At 41.6% G+C, this 20,472-nt stretch overlaps 1 protein-coding gene across 6 annotated transcripts in view; it reads right to left on the bottom strand.

The window, feature by feature from the left end:
- Positions 1 to 20,472, bottom strand: part of SMAD2 (SMAD family member 2) — a 73,764-nt gene that overhangs the window by 4,724 nt on the left and 48,568 nt on the right. For 5 of the 6 annotated variants that reach the window (XM_089497627.1, XM_089497596.1, XM_089497603.1 and 2 more), the window contains exons 3-10: positions 12,469 to 12,558; positions 11,219 to 11,412; positions 8,938 to 9,072; positions 7,410 to 7,484; positions 2,965 to 3,018; positions 1,276 to 1,488; positions 856 to 993; positions 528 to 672 (exon numbers count right to left, since the gene is read on the bottom strand). In XM_089497627.1, coding sequence (XP_089353753.1) covers positions 528 to 672; positions 856 to 993; positions 1,276 to 1,488; positions 2,965 to 3,018; positions 7,410 to 7,484; positions 8,938 to 9,072; positions 11,219 to 11,412; positions 12,469 to 12,558 — 1,044 coding nt within the window. The remainder of the gene's footprint in view (positions 1 to 527; positions 673 to 855; positions 994 to 1,275; positions 1,489 to 2,964; positions 3,019 to 7,409; positions 7,485 to 8,937; positions 9,073 to 11,218; positions 11,413 to 12,468; positions 12,559 to 20,472) is intronic. The other variant, XM_089497608.1, reaches the window with a different exon arrangement.

The following is a 20,472-nucleotide window of genomic DNA, read 5'->3' as shown; positions in this document are numbered from 1 at the left end:
GTATGCAAAGGCAATCTAGGATGGCGGCGGTGGTGGTGGTGGAGAATAATAAGGTATGACAGAAGCCAATTTTTTTGTGACACATTGATTTCAATATTGACATATTGATTTCTTCAGAACCCCTAATGGCTGGCAAAATCGTAGCACACTCAAACTTTTATCAACAGGGAGCTCTTTGTATACTGCAGTCATGCAGGACTGACTGATCAATTAATTAATTGCCAACTCCCAATGTATTTATTCATAGCCAATCCAATGCATTTTAGTGTCTCCACCCCTGAACTATGTCTTCCCATCTCCAATAATACAGCCTCTCTGGCTCTAATAATCTTTTCACTGAGGAACCCCAAAAAGCTTCTGAAAAGTCCCTGGATTTCCCAGAATAGTGTGAAGCAACCAGCTAGTTTCTTTTCTCCTTTAAAAGAGGCTGACAATATTTTATTGACTAACTTAAACTGTATGTTGGATCTGTATAGTCTGGAAACAGGACAACTCCACAAACCAAAGGAAGAAAAATGGCTCAGTACCTGTATTCAGCTCCCCATCCTTTAACGAAACTCATCCTTATGGTACACATTCGAGTTAACTGATATACTGCTTCAAAGCCCTGATTAACAGACTGAGCTAGAAGAGCAGCAAATTCCTGGTTATTAAAGATCTTCAAGTTGCAGCCTACAAAAAGAAACATGTACCATGATTATTGATGATTACTACTGCAAGTTATCACACTGAACATGTAAAATGGTTTCATCCCCCCCCCCTCAAGATATTACTCCCGGACATTGCAGTAAGAGAGGAAAAGAAGTGTTAATATGTTGAACTGTTTTGTTTTGACTATATATATATACATTTTACCTGGTGGGATTTTGCATACAGTTGCAGGATGCCAGCCATATCTCTGATTACAATTGGGGCTCTGAACAAAGATTGCACTATCACTTAGGCACTCAGCAAAAACTTCCCCACCGATGTAATAAAGACGCACTCCTCTTCCTGGGGAAAACAAACAAATGCTAAAGCTTCAACTTCACCAGATACAACCCACACAACCAAGGAGAAAATAGTCTTATTAAGGCATGCTGATTATTATTTCTTAATCTATAATTAGTATGCTAGTATTCCTCTAGTTATTTTCTTAACTGCTGCTGACTTGTTTTAATTTCAACAGCTATTACCCAGCTGCTTTAAGTGCCCCCTGTAAAGCCAAAGATGCAAAATACAGACAAGGTTTGAGAAAGCAGGTTAACCACTGACCATATGGCTACAAGTCTATACCTATGTGCCGTCTTGTCATTTCCACAGTGGCATTTCTATTAACGTTGGAGAGCAAACCTAGGCAGAATCTTTCAGAATTTGATGGATCCGTAAAGCCGTCTACAGTAAGTGAAGGCTGCGACGCATGGAAGGTTTCTCCCACTCTCTGATTTAATTCATAATATGCTATTGAACACCAAAATGCAGGCTCTGAATAGGTAACTGGCTGCAAGTCTGAAGGGAAGAGAGAAATAATTCTTCTGTTAACAGGTGCCAAACCTAAATCTTTGGCAATAGTTAGCTAGTCATTGTTACAATCTTTGGACAGGGTTGTCAGGTTCTCGCCTTTAGTTAAATGGTGCTCATACAACTCTCTGTACATATTGTAAACGATGCAGTTTTTTTCATTCTTTTAAAACTTTAGTTGAATGTTGTTTGAATAAACAATACACAAGATACCTTCCTCAAAAACTATACATTCTATTTCTTTTCATTAAGCTCCTCATAATCAACTGAGTTCTCCAATTCCTTTGCAAGTACAGTGCACCTGCGTTATACGCAGGTGCGCTCAAGCCGCAGGGAGCGTGAGGGGTACAAGGAGCAGCACGTCCCATTCAGATGAATGGAGCGCACGGCCGTGGCGCACGCACACCACTACACCACCGTGTGCACGAGCCCCATTCAAATGAATGGGGCTTGAGCATAGGCGGAATTTGCCTTACGTGGGGGGGGGGGGTGTCCGGAACGGATCCCCCGCATAAGGCAAGGGTCCACTGTCCTTTACTGGGGGGAGGGAACTGAAGACACAGTCTTGAATTTTAATGTTCAGTTTGTTTAGCCAACTGATACCCAGGACAGTACATCTTATACCATATGAGTGTTTTCATGACACTTTCTGTCCAGCCACCTCTGTACCATGTTTCTTGTAATCATAAAAGTGGTTCCATACTATACTATCACAATGTAAGTTAACAAATTCAGGTTTAAAACATATACTTTTTACAAACAAAATCAAGAGAAAGAAAGCATTAATACAAAATGATGAATGAACTAGACGTGTGCTCAGTGGGTTTAACTTTTAGAGAATATTTTGGACACATGCTGGCAATGACACTACTAGTATTAAATAAACAATAGCAATACACTGGTTTTTCACACACACCCTGATTTCCCTCCAACTAAGGCAAGAAGTGGAATCAGAGCATTCTCTATTTTTGCATTTATGCAACAGAAAGATGATTACATTTTCACAATAAAGTGGCAGGCCACTGCACTGCACAGCCCACCAACCACAGGATTGAAGAAACAGAAAAATATATAGTTACTGTTCCGACAAGCACTGGAATGTAACAGCTAAGTCCACCTATCTGTTCTCTATAAACCACAGATAGAGAAACATTAAAGAGACATTATTGCTCTTCCTGGGGCATGTGAGGCTTTACGTACTGCAACTTTCTTCTTTCTCTTTGGAATTTCTAACCTTGGCCACATCCAAAATACTCTATTGGTAGGAGCCCCCCATACCGCAACATACGAGAATTTAGGCTGTGTTAATGGATGGGATGTTTCTGGATTTCTATTCCTTTCATCAGTCATCACTGGGTATGCTGAGCAGGGAAACTGGGAATCCAACATCTAAAGAGCCACAGAGTCTTCACCCCGTTCTCTATAATGCAATCCAAGCACAGAGGCCAAAGTGTTACAGCTTACCTAAGCTGTGATTGACAGGAGAGAGTGTACTGGGAGACAGTTCTGCTGGGGATCCTGTGGAATTAATCAAGACTGTTACTTTACAACAAAACATAACTTCAGCGATTCAGACATACTGTAGGCAGCTGCCTTTATCCATATATTTATAACATTATATTTGGTTGCTGACCTGCAATATTTCCATTCCCAAGGCCAGTTTTTACTAATACATGCTCCAACACTAACTGTAAAAGTATTCTTTGGAAAATCAGCCAGACTTTGCTAGTAGGAGTCTCACATACAGTGTATGTTTCTGCATAGAAATCTATGGGTTTACAGCCTTAGATGAGGGAAGAGAAAGACAGCAAAGCTGCTACCACTTATGATAATAACAGTATATAGTTTCCTCTGATAATTTCATTTGGTTTAAAAAATAACCCTACTCCTATCAGCAACAGCAAAACAAAAACCAACATTATGAAATCAGCACAGGGTATGCAAAGAATCCCACTGAAGAGGCTATGAAACTGAATCTTTGCCATCTCACCATATAAGTCCTCCACAATGAAAAAAAAAAATCATGAAGTATTGCCCTTTGGCCTGCACACAAGACAATCTGTGTCAGTGATGCTGACCCTATGGCACACGTGCCACAGGGGGCAAATGATCCCATTTTGCCCAGCATGGGCCAGGGAGGAAGGAGGGACAGACATGTGCGTGCTCATTTCCCCTCCTCCTAGTTGTTTCCCAGCCTCCAGCTGCCCCTCAAAGACAGCTGGAAGCTAGAAAATTGCACTAGGGAGAAGGAGCCACAGGCGTGTGCTTCTGGCCCTCCTTCTAGCTTTCTCTTGGCCTTCAGCTGCCTCTCTGAGATAGCTGGAGGCCGTGAAAAGGGTGGGGTGTGCCAGCTGCTCCTCCCCAGAGACCTTTCCCAGCCTCCAGCTATCTCTGGAGGGACAGCTGGGGGGCAGGGAAAGCTCTGGAAGGAGGGCAACGGGGCGCATGCCCACTTCTCCTCCTCCCCACAGGCCTTTCCTGAACCCCAGATCCCTCCGGAGAGACAACTGGGTGTCAGGAAATGTCTGGGAGGAGGAGGAGGGCACATGTGCCCACTCCTCCTCCTCCTACCCATGGACCTTTCCTGACCCTCAGCCTCCTCCGGAGGGACAGTTGGGGGTCAGGAAAGGTCCGGGAGGAGGAAGACGGAGCAAACAAGTCTTATACCTTTGAAGTGTACCTTGAGACAAAAAGAGTGTGTGTCCCATAGGAAGAAAAAAAGACCTTTACCAGCAGTAGCTTAAATACTCTGCAAAGAACTCAATAGCCTGAAGTAACTGGAATTACTGTTTCCCCACCTGAAAAGTGTGTGTGTGTGTGTGTGTGTGTGTGTGTGTGTGTGTGTGTATGTGTAGTATTTCAGACAATTGGTGGCAGTAGTGGGTAGTTACCACATTTACCGTTTTTTTTAAATGAGGGCCCTTTCCATACTCATTCATAGTTTTTAACTTACTAGGATTTATTAGTATATTACTATATTAGTAATGTGTATAACATTGTATTGTCTTTGAAGGTAATTCTAGTGTAAAATGCTTCACTTATCTAGCCAATTTTACAAGAAATAAACAGGTTGCAAACTTCATTTTGGACTGGATTCCAGATGCTTGAACTTTTAAAATCTACTTTATTTGACTGTATTTGACCTTTGTAAGCATTTTGAAATTAGGTAAAAATCTAGCAATTTCTGAGTTCATACATGAAAAATATGAATAGAAAGCAATTTTATATGCTGGCTATCATTTTTTGTAGTTTAGATTCCTACATCAGAATCATCTTGACCAGAGTTGATAAAATTAAAGCCTGGGGGCTCTTTTACGCTATTCTGTTAATGGATGTAAATCTGAAAGTACGCTTACTGGGGTTAGTATAGTACTCCTTCTGGGCTGTTCATCAACTGCCAGTTCTGCTGATGTCCAGAAGCTATTGTTTATTTGGGCAAATTGGTTGCTCAGGGCAATACTCAGATGACTGAACTGAATTTGTGTACATTGTTGGATGAAATACTTCTGGATCTTTACAAGTGGAGAATCCATTCTGGAGATGGATTTAATTTTCCAGACAAATTTGTATTGCAAGGCATATCTCCTGCCCTGCACAAATAAGTGGCAAACACGGCCTAATTCTATACTCTTCCTTTGGCAATCATGGAATCAAATTACTTCAAAACTCTTTTTTGGATGAACTGTCTTCCTGTTAATTTCATGAAAAAGGGACATTACCCCTGTGATCTCTGCTGCCAGGATAGTTTTGTGTATGGTATCATGTCAGTTACAGTCTGTTCCATGTGCTCATGCTAAGCTAACTAAGGGATGATCATAATTTGAAGACTGGAAGGCAAGTGTTTTAATGGACGAAATAGACTCATTGTGGGATTTACACTTTGGTTCAACTGATTAGTCGAGGCAACGAACTTTTGCAAATTTCAAAATTACAGTCTACTTATCTGTGGGTGTACTAAGTACTGTGACATTATTTACAACTCAAACACTTTTTGGTGTTTATATATGGACCATCAATTCTGAGTACCTCAACCCTTCTAGCTGTGCTGGAAAAACTGCTCCTATCTTCAGAGAAAATGTAATGAACAAGTCTAGTTTATGAATGCTTGTTAGAAGGTGTAGCAAGGTGGGGGAGGAGAGAAGGGTTGGTCAAGCGGAGTCAGGGGAGGAGCCTCCAAAGGAGGGAAGCGAGGAGGGGCCAAAAGACCAAGGGGCAGTATAAGAGGAGAGGGTGAGGCGAGCAGAGAAGGAGGGCTGGAACGCGGAAGACAGTGGTGTGGGGAGGCGGCCGGTTGAGGGAGAGGAAAGGTAGAGCCAAGCCCAAATAGAAGGCCCCGACCCTGGCCTGAGGGGGGGCGGTGTAATTGGAGGCCCAGGAACCCGGAGGGAATTAGAGGTGCTAGGTAGCCCTTGGAAGAGGAATGTGGAAAAGGGGAAGGCAACCTTCCAGGGGAAGAGTGGTGGACGCCCCAACCAGAACGCTGGCATCAGGACCCAAGCCCCGTCGAGTAAGAGAAGCTCAGGGGAAGAAAGTGAGCGAGGTTGGTCTAGGGTTCAGACCGAAGAAGACCAGCGGTGAAGTTAACAGCTGGACTCTTTCTGTTGCTGGTGGAAGGCTTGGGGGAGAAACCCCCCAACTGGTGTGTTTGTAACTGTTAGTAAAGTTTGACTGCATTTCATCCTGCGTGGGAGTAAGTTTGTTTCGCACGTGGCGGGAAGGGGAGGTCGCCCGGCAAGGATGCAGGCGGGGCCTCCAACACCGCCCATAGAAGGCACTAAAATTTGATGTTATGAGTTAAGTGGAACAAAGACGTTGTTGACCCATGCAAATTAACCAATGGAAAACCTGTCCTAGCTTCAATACCTAAAACCTTTTTAGGCCTGACCAGGGCAACTGGTACACCAAAAGCTGATGTTCCAAGTACACTGGATACCATTAGTTTTACTATTTTAGTTATGCACATGCGTGTACATCAACATAAAAGATGTATTCTTGAAAATACCATAAGTTCACATCACTGTACATGCCTAGTTCTTGTTCATATCCTCTGTATTTCCCTTCTCCTTTTTTCTTCTTTTTGTCTTTTTGTCTTTTGATTTGATCATACTTTTAAAATACAATTTAAAACTTTTAAAAACACTGCATAGCCACTCTCATGTGACAGGCCCTGTTCTTGGTGTCTTTGTTAAAGGAAGTAACATCCATTGCAAAGAGAGGGGCCTTTGCTGTTACTGCCACAGCCTCTGGCAGTTTCTCGCAAAGAAGGTATACGTGGGAAGATGCTTTGGTAGTCATAGTCTCATACTGTTCCAATGCATGATTCCTGATAAATGATAATCCAGCCTCTGCCTCAAAATCACTAATGAAGAGTATGGATGAAGGACTCTGTTAGTTCATCTTTCTCCCACACATGAATTTAATTTTAATTTTTTTGTGTATTTTCACAATATTAACTTGCTTGTAATTTTCCAACCACTGGTTCATGTCCTACCTTCTGTAGCAACAGAAAACAAATCTGCAAATCAGTGCAAATCAATATTTAAAGATGGTTATTATATCATTAATGCTTTTATCTAGGTTAAACATAGTTAGTTCCTTCAAACTTCCTTCACCACACTTTATCTTCTCTCTCCTGTTCCCAGAAAGCAGATCAAATTTGGTCAGTGTGAAGGGCTACAAAGTTGTTTTCTGCTTGTCCAGATATTTTTAAATTATGAGTTTACTGCTAATATGCAATTGGGTTGTTACTATAATGTTTATTTCCCATTATGATATATAGAAAGCTGCAAAAACATGCAATTTAAATAACTTAAACCTCTTGTTGGTAATAAGGATTCAGCTAGTAATAATCAGATTAGTCAAACTGTAGATGTCTTCAGATTGAAGTCAGCATAGGATCAAACTATTACCTGTATCCATACTTTGGTTCAACTGCTGGTCACTTGTTTCCCCATCTTCACTGATGTAGCCGGGTGGAGGCGTTTCTACCAAGATGAAGCATTATTGACAAGGCATTAAAAAAAGGGATTTTGGTTTTAAAAATCATGTATTATGCAAGCACATGAAAATTTTATTTAATGTAGCCTTACAGGATGAACGGCACACAAAGTCACTTCACCCATACTGTCAACAGTATTTCAAATATATGGATTTCTAGTTAAAAAAAACTTAGTAAAAACATCTGACAAAGCAGGGTTCCATACAAATGGGAGCCAAGTGCCTTCTAAGATGTTACTTCAGTTTCATGATGGAAGCCAGCTACCTAACCAATGGAGGCAATTGGGACTAAGGATTAATAGTAAATCATTCCCCATCGCCATGCATCTAATTATATACATAGATAGAGAATTATTCGGTTTGTTTTGTACATCACTAAGTATGCAATAGTCTCTAAAAAGCAATTAACCAAAGGGGAGGGATCATAGTGGGCCTAATCATATTTAGGATGTAAAGCTTTATTTTCAAATTTTTAATATCTCAACTATCTTTCAAAAAACTGTATGTGGTCTATATAGGAAATCTCTAAGTAAAGAAAAGCAATGGACCATAACACTAAGTTTCATAAAATCAAATCACACTGGGGAAATCTAACTGCAGTTAAATAGAATTAGAATCACATTAAAAGACATGCTAATTAAAAATCTGGACAAAGAAGATTCCACATAACTTTGAGGCTGTACAGACCTCCCCAAAAGGGAGGCCTGCAGCCGCCCGTTTTTGCCCCACACTGGGGCTGCACCAACCAAACGGCAAGGCCTCTGGGAGGCATAAAAAGAACCCGCTTCCAGCGTATCCACGGCACCATTAGTGCCCTTGTGTGCACTGATGACATATGTGCGGCACCATTTGGACACTGCGCTACACGTACATCATCATGGGGGCCCCATGTGGATGGGGGCGAGCCATTATGGTGCGGTAGGGCTCGGGAATGTCTGGACGCTCTGCTCTCCCGAGCCCTAAAACTGATTCCAGGGCGGTGCTTTGCGCCAGTCTGTACCGGGCCTTTGTTTCACAAATCTTCCAGAAAAGAGCTGAAATGAATGTCCTTAGTCAAGGAATTGGTGCCATAATCCAGAACGTCAGGGACTTCTGTCTTGGCTCTCACATCTTACAGCTAAGAGAACCCACTCTGCATGTTTAAAAGGCAAGATGATCAAGAGGAAAGAATTAAGTCAATTTCCATTACTCCTCTAATGGGTCAAAATTACTTGTGACTGTGTGGGCTGGTATCACTGACAAAAATTCTGCTGATGACTCAGTGCTCACAAATACTTCCATCTCTAGCAACTGCTGCAAAGAAACAACTTCCCAAAATGTTGGGAAGCCATATCTACTTCCAACTTCTGTTTACATTTCTCTGGCAAGTTTGACATGATTTCCCTCAGTCCTCCAAACAGTACAATGCCATTTTTACAGCAATTTTCTTTACATTAATACCTGGTATGTAATTGCTCTGTGGTTCAATTCCTGCTGGAAAGTTGGTGTTTTCGGGAATGGAATGAGTATAATCATCAAGTGGCGGAAGTTCAGTCAGAATCTCAGTATGTCGGGGCACCAGAACAGGAGGCAGAACTGAGGGGAAAACATCCCAAAACATTAGGGATACTATCATAACTTTATACTTCCATAAAACTAGGAACACAGATTTATATTCAAACTGCAGGACTCTTATCCATGAGACTAAATGCAATCCCTCTTTCTGAAGACATCCAAGAGAAGACCCCACTACCTCATTGTGATGCACTGATTATTTCAACTAGCTATACAAGTACTAAAAAAACTTCTTCTTCTCCTTTGGGAAGATGAAAGATGGATATGGGATATGGGAAATCAGTGTGGTTATACTGTGGGCCCTCTCCTTACGCGGGGAATCCGTTCCGGATCCTCCTGCGTAAGGGAAAATCTGCCTATGCTCAAGCCCCATAGGAAATAATGGGGCGCGTGCATGTGGCAGAGCGCCACACGAGAGCCATGGACGTACGTGCCATTGTTTTCCTCCCCAAGTGGCTTCTACGTACACTGAAAGCCAGGTAAAACGTGTCTGCACATGGTGCATGATTTCCCTTGGAAATCAAATAAGATGTATAAGAAAGATTTAGGCTCAAACATATCACTCTTATTTGCCTTTCTCTAAATATTCTCTGATATATTTTTTTCAGGAGAGGCCATCACGTTTGTTTCCCCCCTTTTTTCAAGGAGTTCAGACTAGTCAGCACACACAAATTTCCTTCATTTTCAAGAGAACCTTGATGACAGGTAGGTTTCAACTAGATGTCTCTGCACAAGACCAAGTAATCTCTAGGACTGAGATCAGAACCCAGCTTTCTTTGATCGTAGTCAGTGGTGTCACTAGGGGTGTGCAGTCCACACCGGATGACACTCCACAAGGGGTGGTGACACCCAGTGGGTGACCTCCACCTCTCTGACATGCGCCACTGTGTGCATCAAGCAAAGGGCCCGGTGCACCCCCCCCATCCCGCCCCACGTGGCTTAACTTCCAAGTAAAGCCACATGGGGGCAGGGAGGGAGAGGGCCCCGAGTGGCTTAATTTCCAAGTAAAGCCACACAGGACAGGGAGGGAGAGGGCCCAGAGCACCACCCCATCCCTGCCCTGTGTGGCTTAAGTTCCAAGTAAAGCCATGCGGGACAGGGAATGAGAGAGCCCAGCGCACCATCCCCATCCTGTCTGGTTTAAGTTCCAAGTAAGGCCATGCAGGACAGGGAGTTAGAGGGTGCAGGACACTGCCCCCACCCCATGCCATGCATGACAGAGAGGGAGAAGGCCTGGCGTACTCCTCTGTCCTTCTGAGTAAAGCCACACAGGACAGGGAGCTGGACAGGTACACTTTTGGCTCCTCCCCAAAGCCCCACACCAGATGACACCTCGGTGTGGGATGCCACTGATCCTAGTCCACAATTTAAATGCACTTAATTGCAGACTTGGACAAGGGAAACTCAAGTTCAAAGTCCCACTCAGATATGGAGCGGCTCATCTTCTAGTTTAACCTTCCTCCCAGATGGTAGTGAGGATAAAATTGGATTGGCAAGAATAAAATATGTACACTCTGTACACTACCGTTTTACTGATGACAAGATAAAAACATATCACGCAAATACCATTTTTGGAAGGGGGGCTTGGGTGCACAAACTATGACAGCTAGGTGCTACAGGGGATGGAAAGGAACATATGCCTTTCCTCATCCCCCCTACTCCCACTCTCCCTTTAGGAGTTCTGGTGGAAGAGTTCTATAAAGTGTTATAGCTACAACCCCTTTGCCAAAACACCGGGGACAGGGTGAGCATGTCTTAGCAGTAAGACAAAAGGAGAGAACCTTCAAACATGCATATTGTGTATCAGATAATATCTGGCTATATATCTGCTTAATTTATCTGACAGTACTGACCTCTACAGGTCTAAATATCAACAGTGAATCCAGAAACAAGTAAGTGCTCCAATTTGAGTATTTGCAAAGCTTTTTGTTTCCAAACTATACCAGGGAGTGCCAAACAGTTATAATAATGTATTTCATTACAAATAAAATTAAAATAATGTATTTCAACATCAATGTTAAAATTAAAATTTGGATTAATTCCAACTCAAGCTCTTGGAAAGTAAAAGAATAAACCTGGACCCCTTTTACTTCAATTCTGTAACAAAGTAAGAAAAAGCCCAGTATGTACAGGCTGTGCCTTTATACCTACAGCAATTTCTTCCTACCTGGAGTCTCCACTCTCTGATAATGGTAGGGATTTACACATACTTCATCCTTTTTAAGATTAAATGCATATTCACAGTTTTCAATTGCCTTAAGTTCATGATGACTGTGAAGGTCAGGCCAGCGCCACAAACGGCAGTAAATAACATGTGGTAATCCTTTGCGGTGAGATACTTGCAGACGGCCATCAAGAGACCTAAGGGAAGGAAAAATATTCCAAGATAGTCAGAGAGGTTTACAGGTACAACGACATAAGCTGAGATCACCAGACCCACTTTGTTTATAGAAGCGTCCCTCCACCCCAATAATAATAATAATAACAACAACAACAATATGAGAGAGAGAGGGAGAAGTATCATTTATCTTCTTCCCAAATAAGAAGAGATAGTATTATCATTAAAGCATATACTACTGTTACTTGCACTTGAATGAAAGAGTCCCTGTGTGACATGGTACATTAGACCACTGAAGATCGAACCAAACAGAACATAACATCTAAGTTTGCTCACCATTAATACTAACTCTACACTAAAAGAGATAATGTTATTGTTTTAAGAACATCTGTCATACAAGACTGCACATAAGGTTACAGCAGTCAGATAACCACGCAATTCACACCAGCTTACAACATGAAGCCTGCATCAGACACGCATCATCATGCTTGCTTGTGGTATCATGATCAGTTTGCATTCTTGTGCCCCTGGCTGCTACCAGTTGAAAAGTTTTGCTAGTTTTAAGATAGACTGCCTAGATCTACACAAATGCAGATGGGTTTGTGACTCATGGAATGGAAAAGACAAGGCATCGGTACACAATGCAAGTAAAGGGTGACATGGGAAAAAAACATCAAAACCTTAGAGAAGTTGTTTTTCTAACTCTTTGAAATCACATATCTAAACCAGCTATTCTGAAAAAATAAACCAGTAAAAACAGTGTGCAAACTCTTATAAACACACACTTGAAAAGAGAGATTTAATGTAGTCAAATCCTGTTAAACAAATACCAGACCAAGTGGGCTGCATCTCCCACCCTTCATCACCACCCCACAATTCCCCTTATTTACAGCACTAATGTGGAGAGAAGGTTTTTCCAAAGATAGAATGTCACTGGTCGAGACATTGGCAGAGAATACTTAAGGCAAAATTAGTTTTAAAACACTTTGCTCACTAGAAGCATTTCTGCTAAGACAGACCCTCGAAAGCCAAACCCACCCACAAGATCTCTACAACGAGACACAGGGCAGAATATTCACCTGGTTTGTTCAGAGAAGCTGTATAGGCCTGTTGTATCCCACTGATCTATCGTATTTGGTGTACTCAGTCCCCAAATTTCAGAGCAAGTGCTGTGTATAAATTGAAAAAACAAAAACAAAAAAGTTGATGTGAATATGGAAGCATGGTTATTCAAACTACCATGATGTAAAGACATGGGGGAAATGTACAGAAAACTTCCTTTCACATAGAAGATATTGCTTTTTGAAAAATACAAGTATCAAATGCTATATTTTCTATATGAAGGAGGCCAATAAAATGGAACATGTGATTCAAGGTAAAATGATGTTTGCAAAAAGGTGAATAAGTCTGCTGGATTTAAGCAATCGGCATATTTGTAATATACCTTAAAACAGGCAAAACCTCCTCAAGCTGGCAGAACACAATAGTATCTAGCTTCAGGGAATATCTTTGCAAGCATGCAGAAAGTCACAGATTAAAGCCATTACACATCAACAAATTGTTAGAACAACATTCAATAACCACAAGGGATGTAGATCTATTACTAGCGCAAATAGACAAACTTTGTCTTCTCTATCACTGGGAAGCCTTTCTTACAACCTCTATTGTGTTCAATCCCACATGAGAGAAAGGATACTTCCAGGTCTGCTGTTGACAAGTATGGAAAAAATGACTGAAATCCAACAGAAGTCAAGCATCTCTGTTTAGGTTACAAGAAATGCTATCTAGTAACTTAAATACTTTCCTTTAAGCTGCCAACAACAGACAACTATCTGATGGAAGACTCAGCATCCAATGCCATCAATCTGACAACATCATTAAAGCATATCTAATCCATATCAGTGGCAGAAAACCTATATTGCAACCTTCATAGAACAGTATCATTCATCATATATTTGTGTGTTTTGTACTCTTTATGAGGTGGCTGCTGAGCTTCAGCTTTTCAGCTAGCTGGGTGAATCATTGGACAATTAAGCAACAACTGGATGCATGTGGAAAGTGCCCTGAGATCAACACATCTTTGTAATTTCTTTGCAAAGACCTCCAATAGCATTCAAACCTGCCAGTACTTACCAACCAGTGATCTGATGAAAGCTGCAGTTTAATCCATTTTGTGTTGCCTCACCCACTGGCACTAACAATCAATTTCAGTTTTTCCATATAAATATTATGAACCAATACAGCCAAGCTATTTGCAAGTTTAGTGGCAGAAAGTGAACACTATTTGTCTCGAATTTCCTCAGTCCAGCAGGTGACAAACAGCTGGTCATCAGATCCTTTTTGTCCTGCTGTTTTCAAATTAGCTTTGCAAATACAGTACATCCAGAGAGAATATTAACTCAAATGCATGTGTATATAATAGTAGCCCAGTGATGCTTATTACTTTTCAAGCACCTTTGCTCCAGGAACTAGTGACAAGGCTACCTGTCACTAGTTTGTATCCCCATCACCACAGAGCTAACAGGCAACAGGTCCCCAATCTCCCCACCACAAAGTTGCTTTGAACATAGCTCATGACTAAAGCAAGATGGCAAGACACAAGAGCCTTTACTGAGTGAGCAGCTATGGGAGAGGAGGCACTGAGATCCACATTTAAAGCCTCTCCTCCTTGCAGATAAGAACAGTATACCAATGGTATCAATAGGGTTGGTGTCACAGTGCAGTAACTCATGGTGTTACCCCTCACATATCACATCATATAGAACCCTTAGTAATCTTTTGTACCAGTGTTACTCATAGATAATAATTCCCATATATCACTGAATGTAATGATAATGGGTGTGACATAAACTACTAGAAAAATTAAAAGTATACCTTTAAATTACAATACCACAGTTCACACCTGCACACCCCTAGTGACAATCCAACAGTACAGTAGCCTATCTGCTAATGCTTAGTACATAGTCATCTGCAGCCTAAAGAAGAAGGAAAAGAGACAGCTTTCATACAGCTTTTCCTGCTTGGCCACTTTCATAAGATTCTCTCTCTTTCTGGGTAAATAAAAAACAGCTATTTTTCTTAAAATATGATATACAAATTTTGAAAATGTTGACCCAAATTCAATCTGCACCTTTACCTCATCATATTTCTAATGTTTCAAGACATTGCTTCTGAAATTGATGGAAGGAAAACAAGCCAGTGATTTATGGGTTACTCCTCTGCAACATTCAAAGAAAGCAGATACCAGATATTTTTTTAAAGCCCACATTATTTAAGGGTGATTAAAATTAATTGCCTGCCTCTCTTTTTCAGACCCTTCTGGAGGGCAACCAAAATGGTGAAGGATCTGGAACTATGCCTACGTGGAACAACTTAGGGAGTTGGGTATGTTTAGCCTGGAGAAGAGATGGTTAAGAGGTGACATGATAGCCCTGTCTAAATATTTGAAGGAATGACATATTGATGACGAATCAAGCTTGTTTTCTGCTGCTCCAGAGAATAGGACATGGAGCAATTGATTCAAAGTACAGGAAAAAAGATTTCACCTCAACATTAGGAAGCGCCTCCTGACAGTAAGAGCTGTTTGACAGTGGAATATGTGATGGAGTCTTCTTCTTTTGAGGTTTTCAAATAGAGGCTGGATGGTCATCTATTGGGAGTGTTTTGATTGTCCACTCCTGCATGGCAGGAGTTTGAATTGGCTGCCCCTTGTAGTCTCCTCCAAATCTATGGTTCTAGGAGTATTTTTCTATTACTTTCAAACTCTGAACTAATACAAAGTAACTAATAGAGAAATAAGAAACCACAACCAAGGAATCAGGAGCAAGGTACTGGACAAATCTCCCCAGTCTGGTGTTGCATTTGGTCAAATTCTGTTTAAGGACATGCTATACTCTAGCTAAAAAACTGGACCAGGAGCAAAAAAAAAAAAAATTCCTCTACATATAACATTTACCAAATTTCAATCCTCCTGATATTTTGGAATCCAGTCCCAGAATTCCTAATTGTTGGCCCAAATGGCTAGGTTTCTGGGAATTAAAGGCCAAAACACCTGGATGACCAAAGTTTGGGAAATATTGATATAATAATAATAATAATAATAATAATAATAATAATAATAATAATACGTTTTATTTATAGACCGCTATTCCGCAATGATCATAGCGGTGTACAATAAAAATTGCAATACAAAATTAGCCCCTACCCACCCCCTCACTCCCTCCAGGCTGGACGATGACAGTTGGCCGTGGAGGGAGGGCTCTGTCCCTTCAGGGCGGTCCCGATGGTGCTGGACCCGCCCCCTCACTCCCTCCAGGCTGGACGATGACAGTTGGCCGTGGAGGGAGGGCTCTGTCCCTTCAGGGCGGTCCCGATGGTGTAGGACCCGCCCCCTCACTCCCTCCAGGCTTGACGATGACAGTTGGCCGTGGAGGGAGGGCTCTGTCCCTTCAGGGCTGTCCTGATGGTGTTGGACCCGCCCCCTCACTGTCCCTAGGCTATATATATATATATATATATATAGGCTAGAAGTAAAGGTCTTGTAGCCAATCCCTATGCTACAGCTAATCCTTGTGTGTGAACCAGAACAGCAGTGAGAAACTGTCTTTTCAAAAAAGTCTTCAACTCACCAAATGATAACAGACTTCCGCAAAGTACTAAACTTTGGAGCTATAAATGGATTCCCAATTGCTCACTCTGCTCATCTACACTCTTACAGACTTTTAGCAAAACCCCTGGAAGTAAAATGAAGCCATTCCATTTTATTTCTGCATTGAATTAATATTCTGCATTTCATTAAATTTACTTTCTGGGAAGTCTTAAACTCAGACCACAAGTTCACTTCTGAAAACAGTCTCTTGAGTAGCTTCAAGGCTGAAAAACCATTTCTCCCTTTGGAAGAAGCTCGAATATTTAAAACATTGCTTCATGTTTGGCACTAGTTACAGCCTCTACAAACGGAAGGTTTTCAAAATTAGTACCTGTTAAGGTTGACCACCATTTCCTATTAAGTCAGTAACAGCTTACAGAAAGTCTACCCACCTTCTCCCCATTGCATTTAGAAAACACAGAACCTTCAGATACCAGAAGTCATTATGTTTTTGTTATTCTGATGCTGATCTATTAGTTGAGAATTTAAAATTGAAGTAACACAAGCTCTTTGCCAAAACCACAACTTAGCCCAAATGTTCATGTTTTCAAAATAGTTGCTGAGTGTCTCTCGTAAGCTATTTGATACAGGGACATAGAATTAAGACATACTGATTCATAAAAGGAAGGACATCTTCTGCAAGACAGTGTTTTGAGAAACTTGTACAGACTTAAGTATGTAATCTTATATACATGGCAGATTGAGAAAGTCTGTATGTCAGCTCATTCTGAGGAAGCCTTGAAAATAGCTTGTTGTCTGTGTTTCAAAGAAACTCTGGTATTGTCAATGATTCATTCACTTTCCATAACAGAAGGAGGACTTCATCTGGATGGATGGCTCCTATTTAGCCTGATAAACTGGATAAACTAATCAGATTTGTCCACAGTGCCCCCTACTGAGGGAAAGCAGCTCAGAGCAAACCAGTCTCACATCATAGCTGAAGAAAAGGAGTCCAAACAGTATACAGAACAAGCAGAGAACTCCCAATGAATGGAGAAGAACAAATAACCTAAAAACTTCTCCATCCAACAGCACAAGGGAAGGACCATACATCTGATGACTCTCCTCCTTTCCCTTCCTCTCCAGAAAATGAATATATTCCAGTAACTAGCAGTATTTCTTACTCTTTTAGTGGAGAATATCCTATGGATAGGACATATATCACATTCTTCCATCTGACAAGAATAACATCATTTCACTAGCAAGCCATCTGTTGGAGCACTCTTTGTCTTAAAGAGATATTGGCCAAGGCAATAGTCTCGAAGTTATGCCTCACAAAGGAAGGCACCCATTTCCAAAAAGATGCTCCAGTTACCAGCCAAAAAGGCCCTTGTTCCAAAGACTTGCAGTGGGATGGGAGGGTTAAGCCATCAATTTCATTTTAAAAGTGAACTATAGGCTTTAATCCCTCTTGCCAAAATTGCTCTGAAAACTTGGGGAAGAGTGAAAAAGAATGAAACAAGTATTTTATGTGTCAGAAATATATCTTGATGGTCCTACATACACAGGTCTCAAAATCACTCTAGGGTAATAATACATCCGTGGTGTACTATTCTTCTCCCAAAAGGGTTTTTTAAAAAAAATCTTGAGAATAATAATGCATCCCAGGATAATATAACTACATTTGGATAGACAAAATTTGGTTTGGATCCTGCCGACAGAACCCTAAGTTTAAAAACACTGTGGGCCAAAGAAATTACAGTGGACCCTTGTTATCCTCTGGGATTTGGTTCCAGGACCACCACCCCTCCCATGGATAATAAAATCTGTGAATGCTCAAGTCCTGTTAAATACAATGGCATATTAAAATGGTGTCCCTTACATAAAATGGAAAATCAAGGTTTGCTATTTGGAATTTATACTTTTTTGGAATATTTTGAAGCCGTGGATGCTTGAATCTGTGGATAAAAAAATCCATGGATAAGGAGGGCCATCTGTACTGTCAAAAATAGGCCTGTTTGTGGCAAATGCCTGAGAAATGCCAAACTTTCAAAAGGCAATTTTGAATACAATAATGTATTTCAGTAAAAATAAAATTAAAATAATGTATTTCAACAAAGTCTACAGAGTCCTATGCCAATCCCAAGAAAGATATCTATGGACCATGGGAGGTTTTAGTAGGGAGGCTCTGCTAAGAAACATTTGGACATGTGGATATAAAAGCATTCTTCACAGTGTTCCCAGACTGCACTGCTGAAATGGCAGATATTTGTGAATTCATTTCTGATTCATCCTGCAGAAAGGTAAGAAATTAATGAACTGTACAGGTATACCTCAGTTAACAAAGTAAATGTGTTCCAGGACATTATTTCTATGACAGAAAATTTGATACCAGAGGAAGGAAATAATATGGAAAGAAGAGGGATGGGTTCCTGTACCACAAAGAGAAGAATTTAACATATTTCAGCAACGTTTTATTCAAAACAAACAATATGCACATGTGAAACTAAATAACTCAATCAGGTAAGCCTTGTGTAATTAAAAACATTTTGAATCTTCTAGGGACCACTTGGAGAGAACTTGTCCGGCAGGCTTATCTGTTTTCCCTTTTCCTTCTATACTGATGTGTGTGCATGCTCAGTAAAGAATGCTGGAGGAACCTGCTGTTTAGCTTGCCAGTTGTAGGCAGGGGCACACAGTTACAGTAGGATCAGTTAGAGTAGGATTTCCTTCTTTTCCAGCTCAAGCTTTATTGCTTTGTTTGCTGCAGACACGTTTCCAGCTAGCCAGAGGATGAGAAGAAGGATCTGGGCAGTTGTAAAAAGGCATTTTACCACCAGTTGCTTTGTTATGTCTGTATTAAAATAAATAAATAAAAGGATTCAATGTGTTGAACTGTTATGGTGGGAGTGACTGCTTCCCCACTTTCTCTGAAAAAGCAGATAGTTGCCCTGTGAAAGCACTGATATGGTTAAGCAGTGTATAAATTGAGATTACACATATTTTGTGTCTGTATGGCACCTAGTAGTAAGATAGCTACACTGATGCTTCTGCTGAAAGGATTTTGCAAATAAAGTGACAAGATGAAAGGCAGAAACTAACATGCATGAAGAGTGCAAGTACAATTCAGTCATTGATAAACCAATTCTCTACTGAGACAGTAACTGTGATCATTCAAAGGGATCAGTCTATCAGTTCCTATTGTGAAGATAGTGCTGCATGAGAGACCCATACATACAGATACTGAGAAGATCTGCGTAGGATGTGGTTATCTGTTGGAGCTTACTGGAAAGAAAATCAACACCAGAACCTGACTCAAACACTAGAAACTCTCATGTCATTAACTGGACTGGTGCTCAGGTAAGACAGGTCATACAGAGACATCAGTTCAGAGGGCTGGAAGATATGCCTCAAAAGAGTCAATGCCCACTGTCAAGACACTTGCCTGAAACTAGGTTAGGATGGCCACCTAGCCAGCCCACCATGAAGCAAAGACCATTTTATTTAAACAGCATTTTGGCAATGGGCCGGTTGTGCAGAAGGGGCTTTAGTGTGGTTTGGGCATGCACACCATACTTTTATCCTCATGCATTATGTTTTTCTTCTTCGGGTCTGAGAGGTAGTGATCAGGCAGTCCCAGCTCCACCAGGGATAGCCTGAAGGAAGAGGCTCCTCCCTCCTTAACTGTCATCTTTCGGCCTGAGAGGGAGTGATCAGGCAGACACAGCTCCATCAGGGCTAGCCTGAAGGAAGAGGCTCCTCCCTCCTTAACTGTCATCTTCTGGCCCAAGAGGGAGTGATCAGGCAGACCCAGCTCCACCAGGGCTAGCCTAAAGGAAGAGGCTACTCCCTCCTTAACTGTCATCTTCTGGCCCGAGAGGGAGTGATCAGGCAGACCCAGCTCCACCAGGGCTAGCCTAAAGGAAGAGGCTCCTCCCTCCTTAACTGTCATCTTCTGGCCTCCTATTCCCCTCCAGCTATGCTCTGACTGTGTGGGGGAGAGGCTTGCATACCCTAATGAAGTTGTGAGCTATGCTGGCAGTGGTATAATAGTCACCGGTAGGGCCTCCCATGCCAGACAGGTCGCAACCGAAGAGTCTGACCAAGAGCACCAAAGGGCAGGATGGGCTCTCTAGCCTTATGGCAACCATCCTAGGAGAAGGAAAACTAATCCCAAACCATGGGATTAGTTAGATGGTGCTCATCTAACTCTGTAAAGTCGACCATCTAAGAGAAGGAAACTCTAATCAAACATACGACCCGAGGACCTCGCTGCCACCGTCCATGCTTGTCAAGGCCTCAGCAGTCAAACCTCTGGTTTAAAGGGTGAGGCCAGTTCTGTGCACGCTGCGCTCCGCCAGAAAAATCCATTGCACAGGCTCGAAGGATACATCCAACATCATGAATGCGCTTGTAGAAAGCATGGATGAGTCCTTCCTGAATCTTCATTCGCGAAGTAAAGCCAAGAAGAGAAGAATGTTTTTCAATGTTGTTA

Source organism: Sceloporus occidentalis, unplaced genomic scaffold, assembly GCF_023333645.1.
Source record: "Sceloporus occidentalis isolate IW3139 unplaced genomic scaffold, rSceOcc1.0.p SCAF_1, whole genome shotgun sequence".
Classification (NCBI taxonomy): Eukaryota; Metazoa; Chordata; class Lepidosauria; order Squamata; family Phrynosomatidae; genus Sceloporus; species Sceloporus occidentalis.
The sequence above is the reverse complement of the archived record's forward strand: the minus strand, read 5'-3'. Positions and strand labels throughout refer to the sequence as shown.